Source organism: Oncorhynchus gorbuscha, linkage group LG20, assembly GCF_021184085.1.
Source record: "Oncorhynchus gorbuscha isolate QuinsamMale2020 ecotype Even-year linkage group LG20, OgorEven_v1.0, whole genome shotgun sequence".
Lineage (NCBI taxonomy): Eukaryota > Metazoa > Chordata > Actinopteri > Salmoniformes > Salmonidae > Oncorhynchus > Oncorhynchus gorbuscha.
This window is the reverse complement of record NC_060192.1, coordinates 5272398-5289880: the sequence shown is the minus strand read 5'-3', so window position 1 is coordinate 5289880 and position 17483 is coordinate 5272398. Positions and strand designations below refer to the sequence as shown.

At 42.6% G+C, this 17483-nt stretch overlaps 1 protein-coding gene across 1 annotated transcript in view; it reads right to left on the bottom strand.

Moving 5' to 3' along the window:
* Window positions 1–17483, bottom strand: part of LOC124006955 (junction-mediating and -regulatory protein-like) — a 51584-nt gene that overhangs the window by 2267 nt on the left and 31834 nt on the right. The window contains exons 3-9 of the mRNA XM_046317147.1: window positions 7905–8055; window positions 7482–7651; window positions 6407–6572; window positions 5405–5592; window positions 5153–5239; window positions 589–687; window positions 58–496 (exon numbers count right to left, since the gene is read on the bottom strand). Coding sequence (XP_046173103.1) covers window positions 58–496; window positions 589–687; window positions 5153–5239; window positions 5405–5592; window positions 6407–6572; window positions 7482–7651; window positions 7905–8055 — 1300 coding nt within the window. The remainder of the gene's footprint in view (window positions 1–57; window positions 497–588; window positions 688–5152; window positions 5240–5404; window positions 5593–6406; window positions 6573–7481; window positions 7652–7904; window positions 8056–17483) is intronic.

Sequence of the window (17483 nt, the reverse complement as noted above, 5' to 3'; positions counted from 1 at the left end):
ATTCAGAGATTTTCCTTTAAAATACATTATTAGTAATAGTATGTTGTCATGACTCACCTCTCCTCCACTGTGAGGAGTCCAGTGAGGCGGTCTTCTTCAGTTTCTTCCTGGCTGTCTGCAGCTGACTGCTGTCAAAGAACCGTGGGGAGAAAGGAGCCAGAGGGAGAGGCTCTGAATCCAACCCAGCCTTGGACTGCCGAACTGGGCTAGTGGGGTGAGCCTGCTCCCCTCCTTCACTGGAGAGGTCCTCTAAGGAGGGAGGGGGTGGAGGAGGAGGAGGTGGTGGAGGTGCAGAGGACGGGAGCGCTGAGAGAGGAGTTAGAGAGGAGGGGGCAGAGAGCTCTGAGAGGTCAGCGGTGTCTGTCTGGACGCTGGCAGCTAGGGTCTCAGGCCTCCCCGCAGGGGAGAGGGGGGAGGAGGAGATGGTTTTCTTCCGGGACTGGCTGTGAGACATGAGCAGTCTGCTGGACTTCAGAGTCACCTGACCAGGGAAACGCTGCAACAGACAGAACCAACAGTTACAACATGACCCGGGTCTAAACACAGCATGAGAGTTTGAGTGTTCTTCAGAGGTAGCGGCGACCTCACCTGTTTGAAGCTGCGTAGTCTGTCCAGAGTTCTTGATCTATCCAGACTCATTTTGGTGTTACTCCTCTCCTCCTCCTCTTCCTCCTGCTCCTCCTCTCGCTACGGAGAAACACAGATAGGATGAAGAACAATACTCACCATCATCCCTGTTATACTGAATCAACACAAACGGGACTCCTTGAAAACACGCCACTTCGATACAATTATGACCAGAAGTGACTTTTCGCAGAAGGTTAGGAAAGCATTTTCGCTAACCCTAACCCTTTTCCTAACCTTAACCTAATTCTCCTAGCCTGCCACATTAATTATCCTAACCTGCTACGCAAGTTCTCCTAACCTGCCACATAAGTCACATACAGTTGAAGTCAGAAGTTTACATACTTTAAATGTATTTGGCTCAGGTGTAAGTATTTCACAATTCCTGACATTTAATCCTAGTACTAATTCCCTGTCTTAGGTCAGTTAGGATCACCACTTTATTTTAAGAATGTGAAATGTCAGAATAATAGTAGAGAATGATTTATTTCAGCTTTTATTTCTTTCATCACATTCCCAGTGGGTCAGAAGTTTACATACAGTCATGGCCAAAAGTTTTGAGAATGACACAAATATTATATTCCTCAAAGTTTGCTGTTTCAGCATCTTTAGATATTTTTTCAGATGTTACTATGGAACATTGACATATAACTACAAGCATTTCATAAGTGTCAAAGGCTTTTATTGACAATTACATGAAGTTGATGCAAAGAGTCAATATTTGCAGTGTTGACCCTTCTTTTTCAAGACCTCTGCAATCCGCCCTGCATGCTGTCAATTAACTTCTGGGCCACATCCTGACTGATGGCATGCTGTCAATTAACTTCTGGGCCACATCCTGACTGATGGCATGCTGTCAATTAACTTCTGGGCCACATCCTGATGGTTGCCCATTCTTGCATAATCAATGTTTGGAGTTTGTCAGAATTTGTGGGTTTCTGTTTGTCCACCCGCCTCTTGAGGATTGACCACAAGTTCTCAATGGGATAAAGGTCGGGGAGGGAGGGGGGGGTTCCTAAGCCATGGACCCAAAATATCAATGTTTTGTTCCTCGAGCCACTTAGTTATCACTTTTACCTTATGGCAAGGTGCTCCATCATGCTGGAAAATGCATTGTTTGTCACCAGACTGTTCCTGGATGGTTGGGAGAAGTTGCTCTCTGATGATGTGTTGGTACCATTCTCTATTCATAGCTGTGTTCTTAGGCAAAATTGTGAGTGAGCCCACTCCCTTGGCTGAGAAGCAACCACACACATGAATGGTCTCAGGATGCTTTACTGTTGTATGCTTTACCACAGGACTGATGGTAGTGCTCACCTTGTCTTCTCCGGACAAGCTTTTTTCCAGATGCCCCAAACAATCGGAAAGGGGATTCATCAGGGAAAATGACTTTACCCCAGTCCTCAGCAGTCCAGTCCTCAGCAGTCCAGTCCTCAGCAGTCCAGTCCTCAGCAGTCCAGTCCTCAGCAGTCCAGTCCTCAGCAGTCCAATCCCTGTACCTTTTGCAGAATATCAGTCTGTCCCTGATGTTTTTCCTGGATAGAAGTGGCTTCTTTGCTGCCCTTCTTGACACCAGGCCATCCTCCAAAAGTCTTCGCCTCACTGTGCGTGCAGATGCACTCACACCTGCCTGCTGCCATTCCTGAGCAAGCTCTGTACTGGTGGTGCCCCGATCCCGCAGCTGAATCAACTTTAGGAGACGGTCCTGGCGCTTGCTGGACTTTCTTGGTGCCCTGAAGCCTTCTTCACAACAATTTAACCGCTCTCCATGAAGTTCTTGATGATCCCATAAATGGTTGATTTAGGTGCAATCTTACTGTCAGCAATATCCTTGCCTGTGAAGCCCTTTTTGTGCAAATCAATGATGACGGCATGTGTTTCCTTGCAGGTAACCATGATTGACAGCGGAAGAACAATGATTCCAAGCACCACCCTCCTTTTGAAGCTTCCAGTCTGTTATTCGAAATCAATCAGCATGACAGAGTGATCTCCAGCCTTGTCCTCATCAACACTCACACCTGTGTTAACGAGAGAATCACTGACATGATGTCATTTTGATCCTTTTGTGGCAGGGCTGAAATGCAGTGGAAATGTTTTGGGGGATTCAGTTCATTTGCATGGCAAAGAAGGACATTGCAAATAATTGCAATTCATCTGATCAATCTTCGTAACATTCTGGAGTATATGCAAATTGCCATCATACAAACTGAGGCAGCAGACTTGGTGAAAATTTATATTTGTGTCATTCTCAAAACTTTTGGCCACGACTGTACACTCAATTAGTATTTGGTAGCATTGCCTTTGAATTGTTTAACTTGGGTCAAACATTTCCACAAGCTTTCCACAAGCTTCCCACAATAAGTTGGGTGAATTTTGGACAATTCCTCCTGACAGAGCTGGTGTAACTGAGTCACGTTTGTAGGCCTCCTTGCTCGCACTCTTTTTCAGTTCTGCCCACACATTTGCTATAGGATTGAAGTCAGGGCTTTGTGATGGCCACTCCAATACCTTGACTTTGTTGTCCTTAAGCCATTTTGCCACAACTTTGGAAGTATGCTTGGGGTTATTGTCCATTTGGAAGACCCATTTGCGACCAAGCTTTAACTCCCTGACCGATGTCTTGAGATGTTGCTTCAATATATCCACATCAGTTTCCTCCCTCATGAAGTGCACCAGTCCCTCCTGCAACAAAGAACCCCCACAACATGATGCTGCCACCACCGTGCTTCACGATTGGGATGGTGTTCTTCGGTTTGCAAGCCTCACCCTTTTTCCACAAACATGACAATGGTCATTATGGCCAAACAGTTCTATTTTTGTTTCAGACCAGAGGACATTTCTCCAAAAAGTATGATCTTTGTCCCGATGTGCAGTTACCAAACTTAGTCTGGCTTTTTATGGCGGTTTTGGAGCAGTGGCTTCTTCCTTGCTGAGCAGCCTTTCAGGTTATGTCAATATAGGACTCATTTAACTGTGGATATAGATACTTTTGTACCTGTTTCCTCCAGCATCTTCCCAAGTTCCTTGGCTGTTGTTCTGGGATTGATTTGCACTTTTCGCACCACAGTACGTTCATCTCTAGGAGACAGAACGCGTCTCCTTCCTGAGCGGTATGATGGCTGCGTGGTCCCATGGTGTTTATACTTGCTTACTATTGTTTGTACAGATGAACGTGGTACCTTCAGGCGTTTGGAAATTGCTCCCAATGATGAACCAGACTTGTGGAGGTCTACAATTTTTTTTCCTGAGGTCTTGGCTGATTTCTTTTGATTTTCCCATGATGTCAAGCAAAGAGGCACTGAGTTTGAAGGTAGGCCTTGAAATACATCCACAGGTACACCTCCAATTGGCTCAAATTATGTCAATTAAAAGCTTCTAAAGCCATGACATAATTTCTCTGGAATTTTCCAAGCTGTTTAAAGGCACAGTCGACTTAGTGTATGTAAACTTCTGACCCACTGGAATTGTGATACAGTGACTGATAGGTGAAATGGGCGGCAGAGTAGCCTAGTGGTTAGAGCGTTGGACTAGTAACCGGAAGGTTGCAAGTTCAAACCCACGAGCTGACAAGGTACAAATCTGTCGTTCTGCCCCTGAACAGGCAGTTAAACCCACTGTTCCTAGGCAGTCATTGAAAATAAGAATTTGTTCTTAACTGACTTGCCTGGTTAAAGAAAGGTAAAAAAAAAACATTCTAAAATGTCTATAAACAATTGTTGGAAAAATTACTTGTGTCATGCACAAAGTAGATGTCCTAACCGACTTGCCAAAACTATAGTTTGTTAATAACTTCACTAGGGTAGGGGGCAGCATTTGGAATTTTGGATGAAAAGCGTGCCCAATAATACGCCAAATTTCCAGCCATGAGCCCAGCGCGTGATCGGGAGTGCACATTTCTTGTTTACCTTTTTTCTTGACGAAGCTTTTGTCCGATTTAAATATGCGCTTTTGTCCGATTTAAATATGCGCCAATTTCAACTGAGGTTTTTGGACATAAAGATTAACTTTATCAAACAAAACACACATTTATTTTGTAACATGAAGTCCTGTGAGTGCCATCTGATGAAGATCAAAGGTTAGTGATTAATTTAATCGCTATTTCTGACTTTTGTGAGCCCTCTCCTTGGCTGGACAATGGCTGTATGGTTTTCTGTGACTAGGCGCTGACCTAACATAATCAGATGGTGTGCTTTCACCGTAAAGCCTTTTTGAAATCGAACACTGTGGTTGGATTTACAAGAAGTTTATCTTTAAAGTGGTGTATAATACTTGTATGTTTGATGAATAATTATGGGATTTCTGTTGTTTTGAATTTGGCGCCCTGCAATTTCACGTGCTGTTGTTGAGGTGGGGCGCTACCATCCCACTGGTGCCAGAGAGGTTAACAAGAATTTGTGGAGTGGTTAAAAAACAAGTTTTAATAACTCCAACCTAAGCGTACGTAAACTTCCGACTTCAACTGTAGCTATATCGAAGTGGCGAGTTTATAGGGAATCTCAAACACAAACACTAATGAAAGACAACGTACCTGTTGCAGCGCTTGATGTGATGTCTGGTCGTCCTGACTACCCTGGCGTTGCTGTATCTTCTGGTTGTGGTTGACGATACAGATCTCCTGGTTTTAGGTAAACAAGACATATTAGAGCCAAAACATTACAGGAGGATGTAAGACGTAAACAAAGTATTGGTTTTCTGCTTCCTTTTTGTTCTCGGGGCAGGCTTTCAGGGCTTTGATTGGTTAGCAAGTCCAGAGGTAAGCGTGTGATTGGTTGCTAATTACCTTTTTGTTCTTAAGGTAGACCTTCTTGGTGGTGATGCGTCCCCTGCGTGCCTCTAGCTGTCTGGTCCTCTGCTGCAGCTGGCTAAACTCGTCTCGGAGGGAGGGAGGGGGAGCTGAGGGTTCCTCCACCCCCTGCATGGCATCAGGACTCTCATACGCATCATAATACACCACCTCGTCCTGGCGCTCTGTGGGAGAGAGGATCACTGTTTAGTACAGTAGGCCACAGTCTTTCTACAGAGGCTCTGGAGCTGAGCAGTTATAACAGGCAGAAGTGTTGATTAACAGCAACAGGTATATGTGTATAGTAGTGTTGTCACGATATCTGTATCGCGATACTAGGAAGTAAGGAAGCAAAGGAAACAAAACATGAAGTGGACTAAATTTCATGAAGAAAACATAGAAAAAAATAGCCTTGTGTTGTAGCCCAGGGTCACATTTGATTATTTGATGAGCTCAATATTTTGCAAAAGTAGGTTTTAAAGGACCATAGAGTTAAGTGCTGAAGTGCTGACTTGCTGCACCCTCGACAACTACTGTGATTATTATTATTTGACCATGCTGGTCATTTATGAACATTTGAACATCTTGGCCATGTTCTGTTATAATCTCCACCCGGCACAGCCAGAAGAGGATTGGCCACCCCTCATAGCCTGGTTCCTCTCTAGGTTTCTTCCTAGGTTTTGGCCTTTCTAGGGAGATTTTCCTAGCCACTGTGCTTCTACACCTGCATTGCTTGCTGTTTGGGGTTTTAGGCTGGGTTTCTGTACAGCACTTTGAGATATCAGCTGATGTACGAAGGGCTATACAAATACATTTGATTTGAAGTCTGCTTTGTGTTTTCGTTTTCGACAAGGAAAATCTGGTACCGTAGTATCGCTAGTGTATAATATTATTGTCCACCAGTGATCTGTCTGCGTAGACCTGTGCGCTGGCCATTAAGCAGCAGTTCCTAGTCTGAATGTTCGTTAGCAGCAACAGGTATAAAGTGTGTAGTATTACCAGTGATCTGTCTGCGTAGACTGGTGAGCTGGGCATTGAGCAGCAGTTCCTCACAGCGCAGCACCTCAGCCTGGATGTCATAGAGCTGCAGCTGGAGCTCATAGTACAGCGCCTCCATCTGGTCCAACCGCAACATGGCATCCTCTCCCTCCTGCAGGTTTTGCATCTGAGACACCCAGAGAGAGAGAAAGAGATGGTCAGAAAGACAGAGTATTGTGTACCTAGGGTAGCTGATGTGCGTTGAGATATCTGGTGTAAAATGGCTGCCGTGGCATTGGTGGTGGATGAGGAGTGACTCCCCAATACAATGTGCTTTGAGAGTCTGGAAAAGTGCTATAGCATTAGTAGTACCTCCGGTTTCAGGCTGTTTCCTCTGCTCCAGTCAGATCTCCTTTATTACTTTTATAACAGTAGTAGTACTGTAGTAGTAGTAGTAGTAGTAGTACCTCCTGTTTCAGGCCATGTTTCCTCTGCTCCAGGCAGATCTCCTTTATTACTTTTATAACAGTAGTAGTACTGTAGTAGTAGTAGTACCTCCTGTTTCAGGCCATGTTTCCTCTGCTCCAGGCAGATCTCCTTTATTACTTTTATAACAGTAGTAATATAGTAGTAGTAGTACTGTAGTAGTGGTAGTAGTAGTAGTAGTAGTAGTAGTACCTCCTGTTTCAGGTCATGTTTCCTCTGCTCCAGTCAGATCTCCTTTATTACTTTTATAACAGTAGTAGTACTGTAGTAGTAGTGTAGTAGTAGTAGTAGTACCTCCTGTTTCAGGCCATGTTTCCTCTGCTCCAGTCAGATCTCCTTTATTACTTTTATAACAGTAGTAGTACTGTAGTAGTACTGTAGTAGTAGTAGTAGTACCTCCTGTTTCAGGCCATGTTTCCTCTGCTCCAGTCAGATCTCCTTTATTACTTTTATAACAGTAGTAGTACTGTAGTAGTGGTAGCAGTAGTAGTAGTAGTAGTAGTACCTCCTGTTTCAGGCCATGTTTCCTCTGCTCCAGTCAGATCTCCTTTATTACTTTTATAACAGTAGTAGTATAGTAGTAGTACTGTAGTAGTGGTAGTAGTAGTACCTCCTGTTTCAGGCCATGTTTCCTCTGCTCCAGGCAGATCTCCTTGGCCCTCATCAGCTGCAGTGTTTCCTTGGACACGGCGTACTGCAGACGCTCCATGCGGTCCACGGCTGCAGCCCACGCCGCCTTGCCAAACTTCCTCTGGTCCACACGCATCCGCTCGTAAACCGCTGGAACACACACAGATTTTTTTTATTTTTATACAAAGGCCCAAAGGTAGACAAATTATGTTTGAGGTTTTAACCCGAGTGTGAGCCAGTTGATTGTTGGGTTAAGGTGATTGGGGGAAGAGTTTAGACAAAGCAATTTAAAGCATGGAGATTCGGGTCTGACTCGGAGGGAGTGTCGGTATAATAGTCTGTCTATAGGCGATGCATAGCTCTGGAGTTTGCCTCTACAGAGTGTTGTGTGTGTGTAACTTACCTTTCTGAGCCCTGGCGGTGGTCTCGAAGAACTTGACGGTGAGATCCTGTATGGAGAGGACGGCGGCGTGAGCCTTTCTCGTCCACTCCTCATCCTCCCTCCTCAGTCCCTCCACGCGACGAGGCCCCAGACGCTCCGTCTCCAGGGAGATCTGACCCAGAGGGGACACAGGTCAACAGGGGTCACGCAAAGGTCAAATCAACTTCATTCTTTTTGTTTGTCTAAGATTTTATTTGACATAAACAATGAATTAAAAAACATACACATACAAACAAATACATCATACAAACATCACCCCTGCCGAGACCCACTAGCCCCCATATCCAGTAGCCTTATATCCTTTTTGCCACAAACTGCACAATTTACCTTCTCTCCATCGCCGCGCTCTTTCAATTCTTAAATAATAAAGCATTTGATCTTTCCATTGCGTGGACGGCAGAGGATTGGCAATTTTTTGGGGGTACAAGTGTTTTTTTAAAGGTAAATCGGTGAGAAGAGTACTGTCCAACCCATCGGGTAGCTCGCTGCCCCCTCATATGTCATGTCTTGGAATATACAGACAGATGAATTAAACGCACATTTACATTGCAATACCTCTGACACCCATCTTTCCAACTCCGACCCATGACTTTGGAATTTTGTAACATTCCCAGAAGGCATTAATTATTTACTCATTATAGTTTTACACTTCAGACATGACTGCAATGGTGCTGTAGAATTTGGGGATTTTGTCTCTTGTATAATACATTCGATACATTCATTTATACTGGATTGAGCGTACATTTTCATGAACTGTAATTGTGTTAGTTATGTTCCAGCATTCCCTCAATCTTGTGCCAACGTCAGTTATTTTTAAGTCTTGGTTCCAATAGTTTATATTTTTTTCTAAAGAGATTGTCAGTTGGATATTCTCTCTGCAAGGTTTTTTATATCTTCCCTGTCATATGAAAAAATGTTCTGACTCTAATACGATTCCCTCAAGGTTGCTCTGGTGACCAAAAGATTTAAAATCAACATTTGGTGATATAAAACTTCCCAGTTGGATCCATTTGAAAATATCTACTCAAATTGCTTTTTAAAGCTGTAATGGGAATAAATGTATTTCCTGTCACCAAGTCATTTATGGTTTCTATGCCTTTAGTTTTCCATGTGGGCCAACTTATCGGTGAATTATGAAAAGCTATCCAACGATAGTTCCATAAGGTTGTGTTTTTAGGAAGTGATATTGGTTCTTGTAGAATACGTTTCTGTCATGCCTTGGTCATTGTATCTTGTGTTTTTGTTATATGTTTGGGTAGGCCAGGGTGTGACATGGGTTTATATGTTGTATTTTCGTATTAGGGTTTGTATTAATTGGGAGTGTGTATTATTAGGGGTGTGTCTTGTTAGGCTTGGCTGCCTGAGGCGATTCCTAATTGGAGTCAGCTGATTCTAGTTGTCTCGGATTGGGAACCGTATTTAGGTAGCCTGAGTGCGCGTTGTATTTCGTGGGTGATTGTACCTGTCTTAGTGTTAGTCACCAGATAGGCTGTATTAGTTTCATTCGTTTGTTGTTTTCTTCTTCCGTTATTTCATGTACCGTATTCGCTTCATTAAAAGTCATGAGTAACCTACACGCTGCATTTCGGTCTGACTTTCTACAAACAACAGACGAAGATCATTACAGTTTCATTTCCTATGAAGTTGTTAATGTTCTTAGCTTTATCTTTTGAAAATAGACACGTGAAACGATTCTGCAGACAAGCATTTTCAATATGTACCCATTGTTCCTCTATAGTGTATTTAACTATATGTCACAAGTAAAAGCCCTGGGTGGCGAGTTGATACAATTCCAAGTCTGGAAGGTGAAAACCACCCTCTGACTTAGGAAGAAGTAAAACGTTCCTTTTAAATCTATGAATTTGATTTGCCCATATAAAGTCTGTTATAGTATACTTTTTAAAGAATGTTTTCGGTGGGGTAATTGGTATTACTGAAAATAAATACAAAACCTTTAGCAGCCATGCCATTCTAAAAGAGGTTTATTCTACCTGAAAGATTTACATACAGATTATTCCATTTAATTAGATCTGCTTTCATAGTGTTGAGTCATTTTTTGTAGTCTACTTAAAGGAATGCTGCAGATCTGGGAGTTATTATTTTTCCCGGTTGCCATTATTTTGAATTTTTCCATGTTCAATTTATAACCTTCCAGGTGAATCAACAGCCTGATCAACTCTATGCGAAGGAGATGTGTCGCGCTGCATGAGGCAAATGGTGGTCACACCAGATACTGACTGGTTTTCTGATCCAAGGCCCTAGCTTTTTTATTTTTTCTTGTTGGTATTTGTGACCAACAGATGCATAGCTGTATTCCCAGTCATGTGAAATCCATAAATTAGGGCCTAATGAATGTATTTCAATTGATTGATGTCCTTTTATGAACTGTAACTCAACAAAATCTTTAAAAATATTGCCTGTTTGTTCAGTGTATTATATCATTCAAGTATATTTTTGCTTTAGGACATCTATACAATATTTGTATTGAATGTTGTAATGTCTGCTTCCAACTCACACTCTCAAACTCATAGATCCCCTGAACACAGCCCACACTCTCAAACACATAGATCCCCTGAACACAGCCCACTTTCCAGCTCACACTCTCAAACTCATAGATCCTCTAAACGCAGCCCACTCTCCAGCTCACACTCTCAAACACATATATCCCCTGAACGCAGCTCACTCTCCAGATCCCAATCACCTGAATTCTAATCACCTGTTCACACACCTGTATGTCATTATCACACACGATTTAGTTCAGTTCTTTATACCCCATCACTGTGAGGTATTGTTTGTTTTGTGACACTTCTTTCGTAGCTCTGTTTTTCCCGCGATTTACTTCTCCCGTGTATGATAGTTTTTGCCTGCCTCACTAACGACACCTTTTGCCTATTCCCTGCATGTACTTTAGGATTTCCTGTTATCTACCTATTGCCTGATCTCCCGGATGACGTTACTAGCCTTTTCCCTGCCTGTACTGTTGCCCTTTTGGACCCCCTGCCTGCCCCTGGACCCAGCTACCTGCCTCCTCCTGTGGTCCTGTACAATAAACAGCTGCAATGTAATCGCCATTTCTGATTTTTGTGAGCCCTCTCCTTGACTGGAAAATGGCTGTATGGTTTTCTGTGACTAGGTGCTGACCTAACAATCGTTTGGTGTGCTTTCGGCGTAACGCCTATTTGAAATCAGACACTGTGGCTGGATTTACAAGATGTTTATCTTTAAAATGGTGTAAAATACTTGTATGTTTGATGAATAATTATGGGATTTCTGTTGTTTTGAATTTGGCGCCCTGCAATTTCACTGGCTGTTGGCGAGGTGGGACGCTACCGTCCCACATATCCCAGAGAAGTTATTAATCAGCAGGGGACTCTCCAGATTTGAATATAACTGTTTGATGCAGTGAACTAGGAAGTACTGAATTAAGCGACGTGTGTTGTCATTTGTGTAAATAGGGGGCTACTTTGTCCAAATGGTTGAATAGAATTCTACGCGAAAACCATCCATTCCTGGTGCTTTTCTCCGTGCTAAAATTTTAACAGCAATTCAGATTTATTCTTGGGTGATATCTGTTTTTAATGAAAAAATGTTGTATGCTGATAGTTGCTGCAGAGTTAGAGTCTTAGATGGCTATAGTTCCTGTGGGCTGTTTAATTCTGATTTAAATTCATTTTCATAATAACTTGTGATTAAATTGCATTGTAACTTCAAATGACTGCTTCTGTATCTTTATCTTGTAAAATTATAACTGGTTTAGCATTTATTAGTTTTGTGAGAGCTGCGAGGTATTTCCCAGGTTTATTTACCATTAAGTAGTTATTTGAGTTTAACCTTTTATTTTCTTCTTCACCTTGTAAATACTTTTTGGGATACTTTTTATGGGATACTTTTTATGGGATACTTTTTATGGGATACTTTTTATGGGATACTTTTTATGGGATACATTTTATGGGATATATTTGGGGATACTTTTTAAGATAGAAAGAAAACAAATCACTAAACAAAATGTAACTTTTGGCGATGTTATGATGGTGTGAGATTATAATTCCCCTAATGTACGCCTTAAAGGCATCCCAAATTATATTGGGGGTTGGCTTTTTTCTGTCCTCTTATGTCCATATTTGTAAGGGTTTACATTTTCTCGTCTAAGTTTTGAATCAAGTTCTGGTATAGAAGACGCACTCTGTTCATTCTCCAAATTCTGTTGCTAAATGTATTTTACATTGGTGTAATTAAGCATGATACTAGAGAATGATTCGACATCACCATTTCATGATTTTTTGGAAATAAAAATGAAGTCAATTTTGAATAGCTCTTCTTAAAAAGGATAAAAAGGAACAGTATTTTGGAGTTGGGAACAGTATATCTCCAGTTGTCCGGTAAAATATTTGTAGACATTTTTCTGCCTCTTTGGAGACTCCCTAAATGTGCCTTTTTTATTACTATGTCTGTCAATCTTATCGAACGTGAAAAACAGCTTCTATCTCAAGGCTAAATAGTCATCACTGGACGGGTACCACCCGGCTACTCAACCCTGCACCTTAGAGGCTGATGCCCTATACACAGTTGAAGCCGGAAGTTTTCATACACCTTAGCCAAATACATTTAAACTCAGTTTTTCACAATTACTGACATTTAATCCGAGTTCAAATTCACTGTATTAGGTCAGGTAAGATCACCACTTTATTTTAAGAATGTGAAAGCAGAGAGAATTATTTTTTTCAGCTTTTCATCACATTCCCAGTGGGTTAGAAGTTTACATACACTCAATTAGTATTAGGTGGCCTTCCACAAGCTTTCCCACAATAAATTGGGTGAATTTTGGTCCATTCCTCCTGACAGAGCTGGTGTAACTGAGTCAGGTTTGTAGGCCTCCTGGCTCGCACACGTTTTTTCAGTTTTCCCACACATTGTCTATAGGATTGAGGTCAGGGCTTTGTGATGGCCATTTCAATACTTTGACTTCGTTGTCCTTAAACCATTTTTTCCACAACTTTGGAAGTATGCTTGGGGTCATTGTCCATTTGGAAGACCCATTTGCAACCAAGCTTTAACTTCCTGACTGATGTCTTGAGATGTTGCTTCAATATATATACAACATGATCCCACTGGATTTGTGATACAATGAATTATAAGTGAAATAATCTGTCTGTAAACAATTGTTGGAAAAATGACTTGTGTCACGCACAAAGTAGATGTCCTAACCGACTTGCCAAAACTATAGTTTGTTAAAACAAGAAATTTGTGGAGTGGTTGAAAATCGAATTTTAAATGACTCCAACCTAAACGTATGTATGTAAACTTCCGACTTCAACTGTATATCTACAGAAATAAAAACAGATCTTGGTTCTGTTGCCTGTGAGTGTTTGTATAATAACCTACTGATTCCGTGAGCACCAAGCCTCACCCAACCACAACATGTCAGATAAATCTTTGCTATGCACCGCTTGCTCCTTACCTTCGTTTTCTTGATCTCCAGTATCGTCAAATGTCTTCCACACATTCGACTTCCTCCTGAGCAACCAAACATTCCCCCGTTTTGAGTTTATTTGTCATGTCATCTGCATTCCATTGGCTGTCATGTATTACAGTGACCCTGGTCATTGGTGACTCTATTACCTGTAGTATTAGACTTAAAACGAATCATCCAGCGATCATACACTGTTTACCAGGGGGCAGGGCTACCGACGTTAAGGCTAATCTGAAGATGGTGCTGGCTAAAGCTAAAACTGGCGAGTGTAGAGAGTAAAGAGATATTGTTATCCACGTTGGCACCAACAATGTTAGGATGAAACAGTCAGAGGTCACCAAGCGCAACATAACTTCAGCGTGTAAATCAGCTAGAAAGATGTGTCGGCATCGAGTAATTGTCTCTGGCCCCCTCCCAGTTAGGGGGAGTGATGAGCTCTACAGCAGAGTCTCACACCTCAATCGCTGGTTGAAAATTGTTTTCTGTCGCTCCCAAATTTATAGATAATTGGCCCTCTTTCTGGGACTCACCCACAAACAGGACCAAACCTGGTCTGCTGAGGAGTGACGGACTCCATCCTAGCTGGAGGGGTGCTCTTATCTTATTGACGAACATAGACAGGGCTTTAACTCCCCTAGCTCCACAATGAAATAGGGTGCAGGCCAGGCAGCAGGCTATTAGCACAGTCAGTGTAGTCAGCTCAACTATCCACATTGGGACCGTGTCTGTGCCTCGACTTCGGTTGGGCAAAACTAAACATGGCGGTGTTCGCCTTAGCAATATCACTGGAATAAAGACCTCCTCCATTCCTGACATTATTGAAACAGATTGTGATACCTCACATCTCAAAATAGGGCTACTTAATGTAAGATCCCTCACTTCCAAGGCAATTATGGTCAATGAACGAATCACTGATCATAATCTTGATGTGATTGGCCTGACTGAAACATGGTTTAAGCCTGATGGAATTACTGTGTTAAATGAGGCCTCATCTCCTGGTTAAACTCCTGGTTAAACTAGTGACCACACCCCCCCCCGCGCATCCCCCAAAGGTGGAGGTGTTGCTAACATTTCTGATAGCAAATTTCAATTTACCAACAACAAAAAAATGACATTTTTGAGCTTCTAGTCATGAAATCTATGTAGCCTCGTCAATCACTTTTTATAGCTACTGTTTACAGGCCTCCTGGGCCATATGCAGCGTTTCTCACAGAGTTCCCTGAACTCCTTTCGGACCTTGTAGTCATGGCAGATAATAATGACATTTTTGGTGACTAATATTCACATGGAAAAGTCCACAGACCCACTCCAAAAGGCTTTCGGAGCCATCATCGACTCGGTGAGTTCTGTCCAACATGTCTCTGGACCTACTCATTGCCACAGTCACACTCTGGACCTAGTTTTGTCCCGTGGAATAAATGTTGTGGATCTTAATGTTTTTCCTCATAATCCTGGACTATCGGACCACCATTTTATTACGTTTGCAATCAAAACAAATAATCTGCTCAGACCCAAACTAAGGATCATCAAAAGTTGTGCTATAAATTCTCAGATAACACAATGATTCCTAGATGCCCTTCTAGACTCCCTCCGCCTACCCAAGGATGTCAAAGTACAAAAATCAGTTAACCACCTAACTGAGGAACTCAATTTATCTTTGTGCAATACCCTAGATGCAGTTGCACCCCTAAAAACAAAAAACATTTGTCATAAGAAACTAGCTCCCTGGTATATAGTAAAATACCTGAGCTCTGAAGCAAGCTTCCAGAAAATTGGAACGGAAATGGCGCCACACAAAACTGGAAGTCTTCCGACTAGCTTGGAAAGACAGTACCATGCAGTATCGAAGAGCCTTCACTGCTGCGCGATCACCCTGTTTTTCCAACATAATTTAGGAAAATGACTTTTTGATACTGTTGCAAAGCTAACTAAAAAGCAGCATTCCCCATGAGAGGATGGCTTTCACTTCAGCAGTGATAAATTCATGAACTTCTTTGAGGAAAAGATCATCATCAATAGAAAGCAAATTACAGACTCCTCTTTAATTAAGGCAAGGGCTGATTTCAAGGTTTTACTGCTGACCTACAACGCATTACATGGACTTGCTACTACCCATCTTTCTGATTTGATCCTGCCGTACATACCTACACATACGCTACAGTCACAAGACACAGGCCTCCTTACTGTCCCTAGAATTTCTAAACAAACAGCTGGAGGCAGGGCTTTCTCCTATAGAGCTCCATTTTATGGAATGGTCTGCCTACCAATGTGAGAGATGCAGACTCTGTCTCATCCTTTAAGTCTTTATTGAAGACTCATCTCTTCAGTATGATTAAGTGAAGTCTGGCCCAGGAGTTTGAAGGTGAACGGAAAGGCACTGGAGCAACGAACCACCATTGCTGTCTCTGCCTGGCCTGTTCCCCTCTCTCCACTGGGATTCTCTGCTTCTAACCCTGTTACAGGGGCTGAGTCACTGGCTTATTGGTGCTCTTCCATGCTGTCCCTGGGAGGGGTACGTCACTTGAGTGGGTTGAGTCATTGACGTGATCTTCCTGTCTGGGTTTGAGATCTTTATGGGCTATACTCGGCCTTGTCTCAGGATGGTAAGTTGGTGGTTGAAGATATCCCTCTAGTGGTGTGGGGGCTGTGGTTATATTCTGCCTGTTTGCCACTGTCCGGGGGTATCATCGGATGGGACCACAGTGTCACCTGACCACTCCTGTCTCAGCCTCCAGTATATATGCTGCAGTAGTTTATGTGTCGGGGGGCTAGGGTTAGTCTGTTATAGCTGGAGTATTTCTCCTGTCTTACCCAGTGTCCTGTGTGAATTTAAGTATGCTCTCTCTAACTCTCTCTTTCTCTCTTTCTCTCTTTCTTTCTTTCTTTCTTTCTTTCTTTCTCTCTGAGGACCTGAGCCCTAGGACCATGCCTCAGGATTACCTGGCCTGATGACTCCTTGTTGTCCCCAGTCCACCTGGCCATGCTGCTGCTCCAGTTTCAACTGTTCTGCATGCGGCTATGGAATCCTGACCTGTTCACCGGACGTGCTACCTCCCAGACCTGCTGTTTTCAACTCTCTAGAGACAGCAGGAGCGGTAGAGATACTTTGAATGATCAGCTATGAAAAGCCAACTGACATTTACTCCTGAGGTGCTGACCTGTTGCACCCTCGACATCCACTGTGATTATTATTATTTTGACCCTACTGGTCACCTATGAACATTTGAACATCTTGGCCATGTTCTGTTGTAATCTCTGCCTGACACAGCCAGAAGAGGACTGGCCACCCCTCATAGCCTGGTTCCTCTCTAGGTTTCTTCCTAGGTTCGGGCCTTTCTAGGGAGTTTTTCCTAGCCACCGTGCTTCTACACCTGCATTGCTTGCTGTTTGGGGTTTTAGTGCCTTCCCAGCAACCCATCCCAAATCCAACGGATATAGCCCCTCTCCATTCTCACCAACAACCACCATTAAATCTTAATTGTAATGACAAAGAAGGAATAATAATGATTTGACATCCTTAATCTGTCCAGTACGGTTATTCATTTAAAAATATATAACTACATTGTAGTATAATAAAGTCCTTCCTTCTCGCTCTCTCTCCACCACCCCCTCCCTGTTCTCCCCCATTTATCCCACCCAAGCCAAGCTTATTCCCACCTCCCATCTTTATCACAATGGTGTTCTCCGTTTTGCTCGACAACCCCCCCACAAGTGTCTTGGGACTCGTCTGATCTGCCAACTTCTGTCTGTAGCGTCCGAATAGTTTCGGCAACACACTGATATGGTTCATCTGTGCAAAGGTGAGACACTCGCAAACATGTCAGTTGTTTTGCTCTAGGACACACAAATAGCAAAATAATATTGGTATTACCTTCTTAAAGCAATTCCATATAGCTTAATAGAACGCTACAGGCGTTCAACTTTTGGACATGTTCACATTTCCGTCAAAGTGTTTCCTTTCAAATAGTATCAATAATATGCATATCCTTGCGTCAGGTCCTGAGCTACAGGCAGTTAGATTTGGGTATGTAATTTTAGGAAAAATGTAAAAAATGTAAAAAATAAATAAA